General features: G+C 39.9%; 1 protein-coding gene across 1 annotated transcript in view; it reads right to left on the reverse strand.

Moving 5' to 3' along the window:
- PDE10A (phosphodiesterase 10A) overlaps positions 1-18,866 on the reverse strand; it is a 196,329-nt gene that overhangs the window by 16,187 nt on the left and 161,276 nt on the right. Inside the window, exons 14-19 of the mRNA XM_068153032.1 lie at positions 16,730-16,872; positions 15,891-15,974; positions 11,775-11,925; positions 10,741-10,896; positions 7,474-7,646; positions 5,491-5,602 (exon numbers count right to left, since the gene is read on the reverse strand). Of these exons, the coding sequence (XP_068009133.1) occupies positions 5,491-5,602; positions 7,474-7,646; positions 10,741-10,896; positions 11,775-11,925; positions 15,891-15,974; positions 16,730-16,872 (819 nt within the window). The remainder of the gene's footprint in view (positions 1-5,490; positions 5,603-7,473; positions 7,647-10,740; positions 10,897-11,774; positions 11,926-15,890; positions 15,975-16,729; positions 16,873-18,866) is intronic.

Consider the following 18,866-nt stretch of genomic DNA (forward strand, 5'->3'; position numbering starts at 1 on the left):
ACAGCAAGTTCTCCATGGGACAGCAATGTGCCCTTGAGGCCAAGAGAGCCAAAGGTATCCTGGGGTGCATCAAGAAAAGTGTGTCCAGCAGGTCTAGGGAGGTTCTCCTCCCCCTCTACTCTGGTGAGACCACACCTGGAAAACTGCATCCTGCTTTGGGCTCTCCAGTTCAAGAGACAGGGAGCTGCTGGAGTGAGTCCAACGGAGAGCCATGATGATGATTAGGGGACCTGAGCATCTCCCTTATGAAGAGAGACTGAGACCTGGGGCTGTTTAGTCTTGAGAAGAGAAGGCTGAGAGGGGATCTCACCAATGTGTATAAATATCTGAGGGGTGGGTGTCAAGTGGAGGGGGCCAAGCTCTTTTTGGTGGTGTGCAATAATAAGAAAAGAAACAATGGGTACATACTTGAACATAGAACATTTCACCTCAACATGAGAAACTTCTTTACAGTGAGGGTGACAGCGGTCCCTTCCAACCTCTAATGTACTGTGATACTGTGATCTCCAGAAGACAATTTATTACATCTTTCTCATATTTTATCAAGCCATGTTTCAAGTGCCAACATGCCCTTCCAAGGGGCACCTTTACTCAAAGAGAAGATTGCAATATAACAAATTGATTCTGGTCTGAACAAAACGTCTTTCTCTTTTAACTGCCTTGCAACTACCTTGAACACAGAAAAGATAAGGACTTCCGAAAGTCAGTTCCCTCTTGCGTATTTGGCCTCAGCATCACTTATTAACTACGAATCTGCTGAATTAACTAACAAGACATATAATCAGGAAGCTATTTTTTAATTGCTGCCTGTACTATTGTCTCATATCACATATTTCTTTCAGCAAGTAGTAAGGCTAGAATCACTTAAACTAGACTCTTTTAGACATTCTACTGAAAGGAACAAATCAGCTCCTACCTGAGCTGATTAAAAAAAAAAGATTCCCGTAACAATTCCAAACACAAAAATTCAGTGGATTGTTATTTAGGAAATCTAAGCAGATTTTCTTTTTATCTGTCCCCAGTAAATAACATTTACTTTTTATTCCATTTGCTTGAAGTACTGCAATTGATCGATCCAGGACTGCCTGCAGCTACCATAGTCTCAATGATAAAAATATCAACACTAAACCATTTAGTATCTTACTTTTTTAAGCTCTTCAACTTACATAATATCAAATACCAGAGAAGCACTTGGAAGTCAGAGCTTTTAGAAAACTGTTCAGCCTCTGACTGATTATACCCAAACTGAATAAAGCTCAGATTTATGTTCACCATTTCACCTTACAAGCAAAAGGTAATCACAGAATGGTTAGGATTAGAAGGGACCTCTTGGGATCATTTAATCCATCCCACACCTACCCCAGCAAGATCAGCTACAGAAGGTAAACCAAGGCTGTATCCATGCAGGTTGTGAGTATCTCCAGTGATGGAGGCTCCACAACCTCTCCAGGCAACATGTGCCATTAGCCAATCACCCTTACAGTTAAAAGGTATGATGTTTACATGGAATATATGCACTAGAAACACAAAAGTTTTCTTGTGTTCAGTATGTGTGAACACATATGATACATGGCTGTAAAAAATACTGCTTTTATCCTCATAGCTATGACCATAATCAGAAGCTTAAAAGTTGACATTTTAAGCAGTTTGCATAGTAGTTGTAATACAGCTATAACAAGTGGCTTACAAGTCTCTCTAAAAACACTGCAGAAAGAGTTTAACAATTGCCCAGTGTGTCATATCTCAAAAAAAACCCAACCAAACAAGCCCACAAAACCAAACAAAACCCCAACAATAACAGCAGATAAATCTTATACAAGCTTGCAATCATATACAATTGATTAGCAAACATATTTTGCTTGAGTCGCAACACTGTGGGAGAGCTTTATGCTGAGTGGTATCAAGGTAGATCTTAGCTGAAAACACTAGGTATACTAGGCTTTGTTTAATCAAAAAGATCAATGTGACATGACATAAAATTGTTACAAACTCTTCTGGCGTTACCACTGTAGTCAATGATTACAGAAAGAAGGAATATTATGAAACTGTTCTGATTAAATCATTCAACATATTATGATTACAAACTCAAGTAGTAATTGGAAGCAACATTCTAAACTACTTTTCAAATGACCATTCAATCTAGCCAAATACATTTTCTAGAGTTTACCTTTTTACCAATTAAATAACATTTTCTCCAGTGAAACACAGCATACGCTTTCTGTTACTTTAGCTTTCTCAGGATTTTCTCTATGTCTGTTTCAATCTTTCCAGCTTCCACAAGCATTTGGACCTGTGACTGGCTTTGTCAGCCATTCTGACTGGATCACAACATATCAAACTTCTGCCACGTACCAATTAACCTCTTCTTAAAAAGGATTCAGTAAAACACCAATTACAGAATTGAGTTTTTATCAATACCTTCCAATTTACATTTGCTTCATAAAGTAACAAGATCCACTTTTATTAACTCCTCCTTAGATTACAAAACCGGTTAAACTCTACACAGGCTCAATTGTCATAGAGGTAAAGAATCATAGAACGGTAGGGGTTGGAAAGGACCTCTGGAAATCATGGAGTTCAGCTCCCCTGCCAAAGCATGATCACCTAGCACTGACCACACAGGAATGTATCCAAGCAGGAGAGTCTCCAGAAAAGGAGATGTCACAACCTCTCTGGGCAGCCTGTTCCAGGGCTCCTTCACCCTCTCAGTAAAAACATTTCTCCTTCTTATCTTCCAGATTATGTCTGTCATGCTATCACAGGCACTACTGAAAAGAGACTGGCCCCTTTTTCTTGACATCCACCCTTCATATATTTGTAAATGTTAGTTAAGATCCCCTTCTCAGCCTTCTCCAGACAAAAGAGCCGCATGCCTCTCAGCCTTTCCTCATAAGACAGAGGTTTCTGTCCCTTAATCATCCTTATAGCCCGCCATTGGACTGTCACCAGTAGTTCCCTCTCCCTTTTGAACTAGGAAGCCCAGAACTGCACAGAATCTTTCAGATGTGGTAGCACTAGGGCAGAGTAGAGGTGGAGGGGAACATCTCTTGACCTGCTGGACACCCTCTTTTTAATGCACCCCAGGATTCCATTCCATTTGCTGTGCCATGTAATCAGTGGGGTACATCAAGATTATACATCTGTTACAGCACTCGTAAGGACACTCGCTTTCCAGTGCTGGTATTTTAGAAAGCAAGAACTGAACTAGAACTTTGCGCCTGTACAGTCTACATTGAAGTCTGAACTGTTCATAATTAAGAGAAAGAGAACATATGAGTACAAAAAACACCCACAAGCCATGCACATCCTCCCTTTCCTAATGAACATGCAACAGCCAGAACAACAGTCTCCATACTAGATGCATGCTACATGAACTCTGTGGGTCTGATTTCCATTTTATACCTGTGTAAAATAGAAATAGGCCCACTGAATACTGCAGACTTCCATAGGGCACTTAACAGAAAAGAACATTTTATAATACACATGCACAGTAGCAGTTCTGAAAATAAAGTGTTGAAAATAGAGTTGAACTCTGTATTTCAACTCTATACAACATCCTCAGAATTTGTCCTTTATTCCTAAAGTAGTCACTCTCATTTTAACAATGGAACTATTCAGACACTTATTCCTCAGTGTAAGACATGTGAGAGACTGTGTGTTATTTATTAATGTGACTGCATTAGCACAACTCAATGCCTTGTTTCAATTCTTAGTACACCTTATATCCTTCTGTGATCAGGTACACCTGATCTCCTTATATGATCAGGAGACCCACGTGGTGGATGTGGGGGGGCCTGTGGATGTAGTCTACCTGGACTTCAGCAAGGCCTTTGACACCGTCCCCCATAGCAAACTGCTGGCCAAGCTATCAGCCCATGGCTTGGACAGGAGCACACTGCGCTGGGTTAGGAACTGGCTGGAGGGCCGAGCCCAGAGAGTGGTGGTGAATGGTGCCACATCCATCTGGCGGCCAGTCATTAGTGGTGTGCCCCAGGGATCAGTACTGGGCCCCATGCTCTTTAACATCTTTATTGATGATCTGGATGAGGGCATTGAGTCCATCATCAGTAAATTTGTGGACGACACCAAGCTGGGAGCAGGAGTTGATCTGCTGGAGGGTAGAGAGGCTTTACAGAGGGACCTCGACAGGCTGGACAGATGGGCAGAGTCCAACGGCATGAGATTGAACACATCCAAGTGCCAGGTTCTGCGCATTGGCCACAGCAACCCCAGGCAGAGCTACAGGCTGGGGTCAGAGTGGCTGGAGAGCGGCCAGGCAGAGTGGGACCTGGGGGTACTGGTTGATGGCAGGCTGAACATGAGCCTGCAGTGTGCCCAGGCAGCCAAGAGGGCCAATGGCATCCTGGCCTGCATCAGGAACAGTGAGGCCAGCAGGAGCAGGGAGGTCATTCTCCCCCTGTAGGCTGCACTGGTTAGGCCACACCTTGAGTACTGCGTCCAGTTGTGGGCCCCACAGTTTAGGAAGGATGTTGACTTGCTGGGACGTGTCCAGAGAAGGGCAACAAAGTTGGTGAGGGGTTTGGAACACAAGCCCTATGAGGAGAGGCTGAGGGAGCTGGGGCTGCTTAGCCTGGAGAGAAGGAGACTCAGGGGTGACCTTATTGCTCTCTACAACTACCTGAAGGGAGGCAGATGTTGGTCTCTTCTCCTAGGCAACCTCCAGAACAAGAGGACACAGTCTCAGGCTGCACCAGGGGAGGTTTAGGCTGGATGTTAGGAGGAAGTTTTACACAGAGAGAGTGATTGCCCATTGGAATGGGCTGCCCGGGGAGGTGGTGAAGTCATTATCATTGGAGGTGTTCCGGAGAATATTTGATAGGGTGCTTGGCTGCATGGTTTAATTGATTAGGTGGGTTGGATTAGTTGATAGGTTGGACGCAATGATCTTGAAGGTCTCTTCCAACCTGTTCTGGTCTATCCTATGCTATTCTATGCTATTCTCTGTGGAGTAACTTTCAATATATTGGAAAACCATCTATCTGACGCCCAGCTGCTGAACTGGCTCACAAAGAAGATTCAAATGGTCAGATCAGAACAATTTTAAGGTTTGTTATATTTGTTTCAGCATCTCTTGGACTCATACTACAGCATCTCTAAGTGTGTTTCAAGGCAGCTGACACAGAGACAGGTGTCATATTTTTGATTTCTAGAATACAAATAGATCCTTCACAAGACTACAGTTAGAGACTCTAAAAATCTTACAGATCTATATTTTGTTGCTTGGTCATTTTATGCTACGATATATTTTATAAACTTGTCTTTAACATAGAGGAAAAACACTGCCTGAAAATTAGGAAGTTAACTCAGACCTTTACACAGCTTCAGAGTAACCAACAAACACGTGCATGCACCAATGAATACTCTTTACATCAAGCACACTAAGGTAGTAATTGAAAAATATTTGTAGCGGTTTTCTTCTTCTTGGGTACTTCCATTTGTAAAGACAATAAACAAAAGAAACACACATACCTCAGCCCAGAACTCCGCATATATATCATTGGCTGTCAGTCTGGTAACCGGCCACAACTTTGTTACAGAACACAAATCACAAGCCGTCATCATCAGACCAATCACTCTATCCCTAAAATGAAATAACATGAAATTGTAAGTTTGGTAAAGAATTAATCATCACACTGCAAAGCCTTTATTTGCCTTTCTTCAGTTCAATTGACAGTAAAGCATATATACCACAAAATCTCTCCCACTTTGCTTGTTTCTTCCTTACTTGTTTATGATTCACTGGTCAGGCATGGCAGAAATTGTGTAATATATTCCCTGCAGTATTCCCTGCATCGTTTGCAACCAGAGTTCATCGACCACCTTCTGCACAATCACATTCATAGAAAAGCACACAAGAATGCCTGCCTGTTAAAACACACACATGCCCCTCTCTTAATTTTCTGAAAATACAGTGCAAGTCTATAAAAAAGAAAGACAGAATAGCCTGTTGCTGCATTTTTTTACGTTCTTTAAAGAGAGAGGAGCATATGTTCCAAAAACAAGAGAAGAAACTATTTCTGAGACTCTTGCAAGGTATTCTGTAATTTCTTTGCTGGAATAAATTCTAAACCTGACATAACTCTGTCCTACACAATGATGAACCCATTCACAAAGTAACTGCATAAGTAGGACTATAATCATTACAAAGAGGCACACACACACAAAATCTCATTTAAACCATTTTCTAGCACTCATCTACTACCTGAAACTATACTTTATTAATTTATGTTTACAAAAAATATAAATGAAAACCAATTAATGAATTCATGTGTTTTCCACTCAATACAGAATTTAAGATTACATTTAATGACACCTGCACCTTTGTCAGTAATGCCTCTTCCATTAAAAGAAACCCAAGCATACAACTTGCTAAGTTGCAGACCAATGTGATGGCAGTCATTAGAACTGTACCAACAGACAAATATACCAGGAAAAACACACATATACACAATACAATCAAGAGATAAATGGTAAAGTGCAATTTCCCTGAGTTAAGAAAGAGGATTCATCAGCCATGTAAGGGTCAAATTTAGCATTCCACTGCATGTACAGATACCAATTAGAAGTCTTGGGTTCTTTAGCCACATTACAGACTGATGTCTTATCTTTGGGCATGTGGCTTTGCACTTTAAATATCGAGGGCAGGTAAGATTAAAACACTTCAACCAAACAGATCACAGAATCTCACACTTAATGGCTGTGACCTTATTCAAATTTTATAAACCCTAATTCAAAATTTCTGGTAAATTTAATTCTGAGGCTATCAGAAACTACTCTATCTTTTGGTTTTTAAGATGTTGAGGTTAATTTAAGTCTGATATGCTTCAGTTCCATACTTGGAAAATATGCTTTTAAAAACTGCCCTTCCTACAGTGTTGCAATAATTTATTAAAAAACCTGTCCTTTTGAAATCAGAGTCATGACTCAGTATTTTCACATTCTACCCTCTAATTTTTCCCTGTGTAAATTCATGACAGGATCCACTTGCCAGTAAAGAAGCTCTGAAGCCTGCTATGAGACACATCTCTCACCCAGAGTGCACATTTTGCTTACATGGACTAACAGAGTCATGTATTTATGAATAAGAGAGTATATGCACATAGGTTTTTTTTAAGCTTAGAACTATCTTAATTCATAAGAAAAATATTGTCGTGAAAATAAAACTAATGATTATTGTGCTGTATCTTTCCCCACCACTACCTAACTGCCTTTGTGCTAATTTTCCTCTGCAAATGATCTGTCACTGAACTGTGCAGATGACATTCAAAGTGAGTGACATGCAAATATAAAACACTAGAAATTACTGTTACATATTTGGAATTTTACACACAGATGATCTTAGAAATCTCATATGTAAGAAAATCACTGTGTACACAAAAATTTTCTATAAAAAAGTGGTTTTCCTTCCTAGGACTAATGTTATTATGAGCTAATACCAGTTTGCTGCTTTACCTGTGTGCTTGGTTCTTAAGGTTTAATGCTCCTGTCTGATGAAGCTCTTCAAGCTGCTTTCTGTTTCCAAAATATAGGGCCAGGTCTGTAGCAATGATGGCTTTCCGGATGATCTCAAGTACTTGCTCATATTCACTGGAGCTCAGATTGGAGAAGACATTGTGCCCTTCCAGCTATGAAAAAGTAAAAAACCAATAAAAAGCACAAGCTCTAATTCTGAGATGATTTCAGTCTTTACTTCACCTGACAGGTTACAATAGTTTTACGCCCCAATGACAATTTTTGTTGCAAATTCAAATGCTGATAAGCCTTAAATTCCCATTTTTATCATTCCCTTTAAAATACTGTCACAAAACCTATGACTAAGCCACTGATTTGGTTTTGAGACTGCTCCTTCTGAAGCCTAAATATATTAATAGCAAAAAATGACAGCTTTTTCTTCCCTGACTTATAACAACTACAGACACAGCACTTTCAGAAAGGAGTAGTCCTGATCCAGAGTGCTGTATTGCCAGGCTGAGAAGCTGAACATCTGATTTACTCTTAAGCATAATTCCAATACTAGGTAACACATAAAATGGATAAGAAATTATCCACAGAAACTTACTGAAATAATTTTGTGTTCATAGTGTTCCAAATGAAATGTGCCTCGAAATACTACATATATTGTTACAATTTTCTCTATAGAAATAAGTTAATTACACTATTTTAATGTATATGAAAATGTAGGGGGAAAAGGCTGCTTTGTTCAACCTTGAGTGGACTGACTCGTGAACTAAAGACAGTGGTTTCTACCAAGGAGACTCTGGCAACTGTCATCCCTTTTCAATTCTCATTATGTATTATTGAACATTTAACTGACAATATCCACGTACTGTGATCACTGCTATCACATGTACTGTGAGGCTGTATCACATTTTGAAAAATCAACACTATTTGCTGATTCTAAGATTTGGAAAACAACTTGTCAAAACTTTACCTACAGTTGAAAGGAAACAGAAAAATAAGAATGAGCCAGCCACGTCAAGGACTTCACATTCACAAATAGAAAATATTATTAAAATATACCAAATGCAGATGTGTTTTGACATTAATTGTCAGTTAGGCTGAAGCTCATAAAAAATTCCCTTACTTTTGTCAGGCATTTACATAATTTGTTAAAAATAAATCCTCTGTGGTATGTAAATATCATTTTCCAACATTTTTTACTTGGACAACTAGATTTATTTTTGTGATTCCATGAATATAATGGATAGAAAATACAACCTATCTATGCCTCAGTGCCCCTTTGACAGACTCTCAAGTCATAGAACGAGATGTTTGAAAAAATCATTCATAACATTTTAAGCCATGAGCAGCAAATTCCTACTAGCAGTTGTGATTTTGGGAACACTTTCCTTGCCAAGCTTACTGACTTTCATACAAGAGAACAGGCTATTAGTCCTAGTTTAAATTCTGTTCTTTAGGCTTTAGAAGCTTTACTATTAGAAAGACCACTATGACAGCTTCTGTTCATACTACTAGAAAAGAGCTGATTCTTTTATGCACTGATAGAAGCTGCCATTTCAGAGTATGTCACTCAGGCTTTTGAGTAGTATATACAAAGTATAGCTCCTAAGATTTTTGTTCTTGATCTGCTGAGCTAAAGCTAGTGAATGCAATCCCCTGTATTCTTAAGTATGGAGCACACTAGAACTGTAGGTGGGTGAGCAAAGCATCTATAAAGTTTCAAATAGTGAAATGTACTGCAGGTTTCTAGCACAAGAATAAGATTCACGGACAGAAACCCTAAATAGTTTGTTGTGTCCATTGTTTGTTTTCTATTTTTTTAACAGTCCAGAAATTCAGTACAGCTTTTTGATTCAAAATTAAAAAAACCAGTAAGTCTAAGGCCACTCTAATCTGTTGTCATTGCTTATCACCACCCATGGGCACCTGGGTAGCCTGCAACTAAATCCACTCTACAGCTGATCACCTATCTCCCTTTCCTCATTCACAGTATGGGAAAAAGCCAGGAGATAGCAGAGAAGCAAGAGTTCTCTTCCTGCCTAGCAAATGGGACTTGAACAGATGACAACATTTCTGCAGGAAAAATGCAAAATGCTTTTTGAAGAATGACTGAAGTAAGCTTCACATAGCCATAGTGGGACAAAGAAATTTTAATGACTGAGGGACTTGCTCACTGTGCACAAACTCAAATGGAGAGTGAACACTCATAATCTAATACCATACCACCACTGAAGGATTCAATTACAGCCTCCTACATGGAGGAATATTCAGAGATAAAGCTTCCATTCTCTGATGAAATGTATATGATACCTAAAACCATAATCACAAGATGTGCTTCTGAATACAACACAGAATATGTATTTTTCCTAAAAGGTGATTAGGTATTTAACAAAATAAATATCTTCCCCCTGAAAGACCAGAAAGAAAGAAAAGTTAACAATGAATTAGTGGCACAGCAGCATGGCATAGTTGTGCATTGAGCATGTGCATGGTGAACTAAAACCAGTGAGCATAAGTATGTTATGGACTGGCAGTGGTTTCATAGGTAAGAGTATGAAAAAAAAAATTCACTGAAGAGAAAATATCTGTGTGTCAGCAGCATAGATGAATTTCCCAAAACATGTCTGCATGCTTTCTGGTAGCTGTGCATTCATTAAACATACAGACACCTCACTCATTTCTCTTTTGAATTTCAAAGTGAGTAACACAAAAGCACACAATAACACAATGGAGCAAGTTTCAGCTCTTCATGCATCCACAATTAACATTTCCTCCTTCATGCCACACATTTAATGTTCACGGAATTTATTACAGCAGGTTTTCAAGCTTGCCACACAAAATTCTGCCAGTACTTGAGATTTTATTCAGAACTTGAGGATGGTAGAAGATTTTGCTGAAGCACATTATTCTGGACATATCAAAGTGGGAAAATGAAAAAAGTTCCTATCCCATAAAGCCATAGAAAGACCACTCACTGACCTAGAAGCTAAAAGCTCCAAAGGAAGGCCATAAGTAAAGACCTTCAAACACACAATACATTTCAATAATATCAACATTTTGGAAAAGCTGTGCTTTGCACTATTACTGAATGTTTGGGTTGCTAATTGTGGAACCCATTTTGCTGTAATAAATCTTCCACACTTCTAAACAAGCACCACAATCCAGAAATTAATTAGGCATGCTACATGGGTAATGATGTGACTGCTATATTCACCAGTGGATTCTACTGTGCAGAATACACAATTTCAATAATCCTACCTGCAGGATGGACACAGTCTGTGAGAAGTGGTGCTGTTCCATTGTTGATGTGGAATAGAGAGCAGCTAACGGGTGATCAAATTTCTGAAGATAGCTGTTGCTGTAACCTCTGTGATCCAGGTCATGGCACAGGCATGCAACTAAAAGACCTTTTCGCTACAAAACCAAAAATTGAGACAAACGTTGTGAAAGCAAGATTTATTTCCTGCCTCTAGATGTCACTCTCTTCCCAAAATACGGTAAAAGTTGTACAATGCTCACTCACACTGTCGTAAAAAAGTACATAAACATCCATAAAATTGTGCAAAACAGCATGATGAGGACATGCTGAATTAAAATTCTCAGTCATACTGCAATTCAAATCGTTTCTATATTACAAAAGCATCACTGCAAAGTCAAATGCTATTGGAGAAAGAAATTGGTTTCAGGACAAAATCTGAATTTTAAACAGCTAGTCTGGTCATCCACTGAAATCCTACCATGTTTATTTATTTTTTTTTTTAAATACAGTGATTTCCTGTTCAAGGTAGTTACACTAAAGTCCAGTGCTAGACCTGCCTCTGCAACAGTATTCAAATACAATGACCATGTGCTCTGAGTGAAACTTTTCCTGGGAAGTAACTGATGTGAGCCACAGAAACAAGAGATAAACTCTCTTCATTCTCACAGGTTTCAAGATCCAGGGCATTTTCCTCCTCTGCCTTCAATACAGATCTGACAGTTTGTTAAATAATTAAAGAAAGACTGTGAGAAAACCTCAAAATGTGGACATGGACTTAAGACTAAATCTGCTACTGCTTCTTTAGCAGGCAGACCTGGAAAATGTGCAGGAAACAGGATTAGAGAATCTAAGTAAGATTAGGAGTCTAAATAATCCTACTTCCTTGTAATTTCCATGCACATCTGTTCCTCTGGAGGGGTCTTTATATATACTCTGTCCAAACTGACAGTGAAACTTGAGCATAGAAAATGTAATTCTATGATGGCTGCTACCTCTGATGAGATATGGTAACTGAGAGAATCATCTCACCCACCTCTAGATCAGTGAAGAGTCCCTGGTTGTTCTGAAGTATGGCATACATGCAATGTGCAACAGTAACTGCATGCTTCCAGTTGTGATAGGGCACACGACGATAATTCTTCTTTACAGACATTGTAAATCGGCACAGCTTTTCAAGTTCAAAGCTAAGAAGATATCAATTTGGATGGAGAAGAAAAATAAGTACAAGAGAAAATAACCAACAAAGAAGAAAATATGCTCTTTGACTTACTCTTGCTAGGATTGATTTGCACTGCACATGACTCATTGATTACAAGTGTCATTAAAGTTTTGGTAAGAACAGTTGAGCATGGATACCTGACAATGCTTATAGTTTAATCTGTAAATTTCTAGAACATAAGTCAAGCTACCCAGCACAGACAACACAACTGCATAACTTTACACTTCAGTTTCTGGAAGCAGAGAGTTTCTTTGGATCATTATCTATTACACCTGCCAAATAGTGAAACTCTGCATATAATGGGCAATTTGGTAACATTATTTGAAGCCAGAACATAAAATTAGGGCATTTTAAGCAAATGAGACAGAGGAAATAATAACAAGATTTCACCTTTTCCAAGATGTTAAGATTACTTTTTTCTGGTTTCCCCAAATGACCTGAAATTTACATTTCACCACCAAACGATATTTTATTAAGTAATTGCTGGTGAACTGTGAAAATGCCTCAAACCTATAGCATCTATGGCATTATTTCTTAATTTATTTATTTATTTATTTATTTTTTTTTTACATTTTGGCTGTTGACAAGTAAAAGATCTATTTATGATGAAGAGTATTTTCACTAAGACAGTAATAAAAAGCAGTAATAAAGTAATTGTTATGTTTGGCTTATATGCTCATCAAAAACACCTCTGAAAGAGTTCATATCCTGCAGTAGCAGAGCTATGTACAATCTTGAACAGATTTTATCTAGTGATGTGCCTTCAAAAGGAAAGCTGAATACTTTTTGTTTACAGATGGGACATGCAGGCCCGGATTACATATCAGGTAAAACTTATTCTACAGTATCTAACAGGAACTGCCCAGGGTGAGAATGGAATATTATTACATTTAAGCCCAGAACTTAACTGAAGATAACAAAGCTCCAGGTTGCTTTTTCCCCACACAAATGGATCAGTTTTCCTCTATTCTCCTTTTTCCTGTTACTGTGATTCAATTTTTTTTCCCAAGTTTCATGTTTTAACTACTTGGATGTGTCAGCCAAGTGGTATTGTTGTTATACTTTTGCAGTAACGTAAGTTAAGAAAACGAAGTTGAATGTCTCTAACCTATATGCAAAAATGTAAATGCATCTACTATATGGAGCCAGTTAGAAAAACATACTTCTATGGTTGTGTGCTGAGCAAGGTAATTATTCTTCTTAGCTTTAGTATAACATTAGTAAAAATGGAGGTATAGCCTTTTCACAAAATCTTTAGGCTTTCTTTTTTAATTCTAGAGACTTAAGTCAGAGAGCTCTAGAACAATTGTTTAAAATACTGTTTAAAATAGTAAACTGTAATTCAGAATATCACAACAGTCACTTCCATCTACATCCAGTATCATCTCAATGGTAACTACAGGATAGTACAGTCATAACCACTGTCAACATAGAATACTACTATTTCCTACACAGTTGTATTTTGTATGCTTGATTAAAGCAGTAAAGATAATTTCTTCATGACATCAAAGAAAATGTAGCCCTGATTACTATCCAGTATAGATCTTTCAGATTGGCAACAATTAAGTAGCAACAAAACGTCTAGAGGCAATGAAGAAAGACTTGAGGGCCATGGGACAACTGCTTAAGGGATCAGCAGCACAAGCAGTGCTCTCCTGTGTCCCTCTGGTTGTGGGGAGTGATGCGGGAATAAACCAGAAAAGACAGCAGATCAGTGCCCCACATTTGGTGTCGTTGACAGGACTTTGAGTTCTTTAATCATGGTCTGCTGGGTTACACCCATCCTGGGGGGAGGAAGGTTGCAAGAGCCCTGCTTCCCCCAGGGGACATAAGAAACCTGATCCAGGTGGACTTGGCTTCCCCCTCCCAGGAGAAGGGGTCCCCACAGGTCTAAGTTGGTCTGTTCCTCTCCCCCTTCCTGTCCAGCAAGACTATAAAGGGGTGGTTGTGGCAGCCATCTTTCTCTTTGCTCCTGCCTTGTCTGTTTGAAAGGACCCACAGCTGCTGCTGACCTCCAGTTCTGCCACACGGTCAGGTCTGATCTTCTCCCTGCCACATCCATGCCTCTCTAAAGGACTGAAATCCACATACACTGAGGGAGATACAGGGCCATCCAAATTTGGTTTTGTCTATTTTCCTATTCATCCTTACTCCACAAGGATGATCAGAGGGCTGGAACACCTCTCCTATGAGGACAGACTGAAGGAGTTGGGGCTGTTCAGTCTGCAGAAGAAAAGGCTCCAAGGTGACCTAATTGTGGCCTTCCAGTATCTGAAGGGGGCCTACAGGAAGGCTGGGGAGGGACTTCTCAGGATCTCAGGTAGTGATAGGACTAGGGGAAATGGAATGAAGCTGGAGGTGGGGAGATTCAGGCTGGATGTGAGGAGGAGGTTCTTCACCATGAGAGTGGTGAAGCCCTGGAATGGGTTGTCCAGGGAGGTGGTTGGGGCGCCGTTCCTGGAGGTGTTTAAGACCAGGCTGGTCGAGGCTCTGGCCAGCCTGATCTAGTGTGGGGTGTCCCTGCCCATGGCAGGGGGGTTGGAACTAGATGCTACTTGTGGTCCCTTCCAACCCTGAATGATACTATGATACTATTCCTTACCCTTGTAAACCCTCCCTGTTACTACTATATATATATAGTTAAAAAAAAAAGTTACTACTTCTACTTCCAAACTAACTCCAGATTATTTTTTGGTAGATTAAACTCCAGTTAAGGTTTAAACCACCACACATGGGTATATTTGCAGGACACCAGGCCTGCTGGCAACAGACAGGATACACCCATCTCAAAGGGAAGAAGGATTCTGTCCCAGGAGCTAGCAGGGCTCACGAAAAGTATTTAAACTAGATTTGAAGGGGGAATGGCACAAAACTAGGCTTGCTAGAAATAAGCCTAAGATGCACAAAGGGAGGTTTAGATTGGATATTAGAAGAAACTTTTTTGCTGAAAGGGTTACCAAACACTAGAAAAGGCTCCCCAGGGAGGTGATTGAATTCCCATCCCTGGAGGTGCTTAAAAACACACATAGATGTGGTGCTAAGAGACATGGTTTAGCACCAAACTCAGTACAGTTAGATAGAAATTGGACTCTATGATCTTAAAAGTCTTTTCCAACCAAAATGATTCTATAATTCTATGATTCAGTTAGGAATGGAAATAAGCTAACCATATTGACATGTACAGAACTGTATTTAGAACAGACACCCACTTCACAGTATTGAAGGAGACATCAGAAAGACCCTCAGGTTTGACTGCATCGTTTGAGGGCATGGAGATTCATCCAGTGAACTAAGAGAAAACAGTCACCAGCAGACATTTCCCAAATGTTGCTCCTTTGTACAGGGATATACTTCCCCTTTCAATTGTCCACCTGTAGACTTTTCCCATAATTCAGAGCAGCTCCTTTCTTTCAGCAAAATGCTACTGATTTTAGCAACAATAATGCATACTGAGAGAAAGGACAATCAACAAAACACTTCATTTGAAACTCAATCACTTCCAATGACGTCGACACCTGATGCATTTAGCAAGGTAAGATCTAACCTTGGGTTATTTTAACCATGTAATATATTCACTTCAGTAACTATATACTTGAAAAAAGAGCATTCACGGACCTTCTCTCCTTTATGGCAAGAGTGTCTCTAATATCTTCTGTCAAAAAAGTAATCTCATCTCAGAAAGAGACAATACTTCTGTATATTAAAAAGACAACTGTTTGGATGATAACCTGAGTTCTACCTGGCTGTTCCCAAATTTTATTAACTGAAGACCAAGAAGTTGCAGCAAGAAATTCAGGCTGCTTATTACAGTCCTGTACAAACTAGACACAGTAAATAAAACCTAAAGAAAGTAAGACCTTGAATTAGACATTTCCTAATAAATAAGCACATAAATAACATAATTAAAGCAATAAATCATGACATTCATACCAGGCTGTCCCACAGGACTGGTGAACCATGTAGACAAAAATGGCAGGCCAGACATCTTCATACGGACTTATATCAAAGTGGTATCTATGGAGAAAGTTGCAGCAAACAGAATTCATTTTTGGTGAGGAGGCAGGTTATGTAATCTAACAAAGCACAAGAAACTTAATTGCAAACAACATACTTCTATCGGGGTGGAATCTTGCAAACTTCTAATACTCTAGCTTTCAACTAGTCACTACAAGATGTAATGAATTTGAACCGTAAGCAGCCTCTGTTAAGCATACACGTGTATGCTTTGCTTGCTCACAGCTACAATGCTCGGAGCCTGACAGAAGCAAGCAAGTTCTAGAGATTAGGTTTACAAAGACAGCTCATATTTTTTTTCACTCCACTTAGGCACCTGTTCACTACAGTTAAGCTATTGTCCTGGGCCTGAAACAGTGACTAAAAAATAACATGACTTACGGTGTTAGCTTCGAGTAGGGACTGACTGATACAATACAGGTAGAGGTACATCTATATTAGTGATTTGTGACTGTCAGAAAGCAAGCTCATCTCTACAACATTTAGATACAAACTAATTCTTAAAGCAACTATTGTAGCTACACATGCCTCAGGAAAATGCTAACATTCTGAGTAGCCATTTGACAGATATATTTTGTTTGTGGGTCTTTAGCTAAGCATAAGAAAGCCAAATCCCTATGATTTTGAAATAGTACAATAATAAAAAGTGCTTCCTACAAGACTCTCCACTATACCTAGAAGGAAAAAACCAAAAGAACAGCTCTTTCACTGACTGATAAAAGATGCGACTTTTGCTGTATGAGAAAAATACTTACAGTTCAATTTCTTTATAAATATGTGGAGGCAGTGTACAGTGCATGAGGTTTTGCCACTCTTCTGCTGTACAAACACTGTGGTAGGACAGCTTCTCCATTGTTACACGGTAAATACACTCTGAATGGCGAATTCTGTGGTACATCTGAAAAAGCAAAGTCATTCATTAATGTAAAATTTTAATTAAGGAAAAACTATTTCTTTCCTGCATTAAAGCACTTATTTGTTAAATACACATGTGCAAAAACATTAGTGCTTTTGGTTGTTCAACTTGTTCCCATAAGGGGACAAGAATCCTTGCACATGAGTTGGCTGGGCTCATTGACAAGGCTTTAAACTAGTTTTAAAGGGGACAGGGACATAGCTGGCCTTGACACTGAGAATTCTGGGTGTAGTAGCCCAACACTTGTGGAGCAGTGTATTGACATCTTAGACAACCAGAAGGTCTACTCCCACTCAAAGCTGGAAACTATGTACTCAACTCCCTGAAATGTTTATACACCAACGCATGCAGCATGGGCAATAAACAGGAGGAGCTGGGGGCAACAGTGCTACAGAGAAACTATGATATAGCAGCCATCATGGAAACCTGGTGGGCTGACTCCCACAATTGGAGTGCTGCAATCAATGGCTACCAAATTTTCAGAAGGGATAGGCAAGGACAAAGAGGTGGTGGCATGGCCTTCTATGTTAGGGAGACATATGAAACCATTCAAATCAATGAAGGTGATGACAGGGTTGAGTCCAAGTGGGTAAGAACCAGGAATAACGCCAGCAAGAGTCGTATTGTGGTGGGAATCTGTTATAGACCACCCAACCAGGAGGATGAGGTAGATGACATTTTTTATAAGCAGTTGAGAGAGATTTCACAATCCCTTCCCCTTGTTCTTATGGGAGAGTTCAACTTCCCAGATGTCTGCTGGAAATACAATACAGCAGGGAGAGAACAGTCTTGGAGGTTCCTGGAGTGTGTGGAGGTTAATTTCCTGATACAACTGGTGAGGAAGCCAACCAGGGAAGGTGCCCTCCTGGACCTGCTTCTCATGAATAGGGAAGAACTTGCAGGGGAAGTAAAGGTTGGAAGTAAAGGAAGTAGGGCTCAACGATCATGAGATAGACGATTGAGTTCTCTACCCTTGGGCAAACAACAAGAGGGGTTAGTAAATCTGCCACCTTGAACTTCCACAGGGCAAACTTTGGCCTGTTCAGGAGACTGATTGACAAAGTCCCTTGGAAGGCCATTCTGGAGGATACAGGAGTCCAGGAAGGCTGGACATACTTCAAGAGGGAAGTGTTAAAGGTACAGGAGCAGCTGTCCCTGTGTATCGAAAAACAAGTCAGTGGGGAAGATGTCTGGCCTGGGTGAATAGGGACCTTTGGCTGGACCTCAATAACAAAATAAGAGTCTATGGCCTTTGGAAGAAGCTCTGCAGGGAGAAAATCAGGAGAGACAAAGCACATCTAGAGCTCAACCTAGCTACAGCTGTTAAGGATAATAAAAAATATTTGTACAAATTAATTAACAACAAAAGGAGGACTAGGGAATATCTCTATCCTTTATTGAATGCAGAGGGAAACATAGTGACAAAGGATGAGGATAAGGCTGAGTTGCTCAATGCCTACTTTGCCTTGTTCTTTAGCACTGGATCCAGCAGTTCCCTGGACACACAGCCTCATGTACTAGGAGTCAGGGAAGGGAATCAGAAAGATGTCATCACAATAAATGAGGAAGTGGTCAGTGATCTGCTACACCACTTAGATGCACACAAGTCTATGGGGCCAGATGGGCTGCACCCAAGGGTGCTGAAGGAGTTGGCAGCTGTGCTCGCCCAACACTTTCCAATATTTACCTAAAGTCCTGGCTAACTGGGGAGGTCCCAATGGACTGGAGGGTAGCAAATGTAACACCTATCTACATGAAAGAAAGAAAGGAGGATCTGGGAAACTATAGACCTGTCAGTCTGACTTTGGTACCAGGGAAGGTCATGGAGGAGGTCATCTCAAGCACCATTACACAACATATAGAGAACAAACAAGGGATCAGGCACAGTCAGCATGGGTTTATGAAGTGCATGTCCCGCCTGACCAACCTGATCTCCTTCTATGACAAGATGACCCAACTACTGGATGAGAGAAAGG

Source organism: Melanerpes formicivorus, unplaced genomic scaffold (assembly GCF_026170545.1).
Source record: "Melanerpes formicivorus ecotype bairdi unplaced genomic scaffold, bMelFor1.0.p_v2 SCAF_2, whole genome shotgun sequence".
Lineage (NCBI taxonomy): Eukaryota > Metazoa > Chordata > Aves > Piciformes > Picidae > Melanerpes > Melanerpes formicivorus.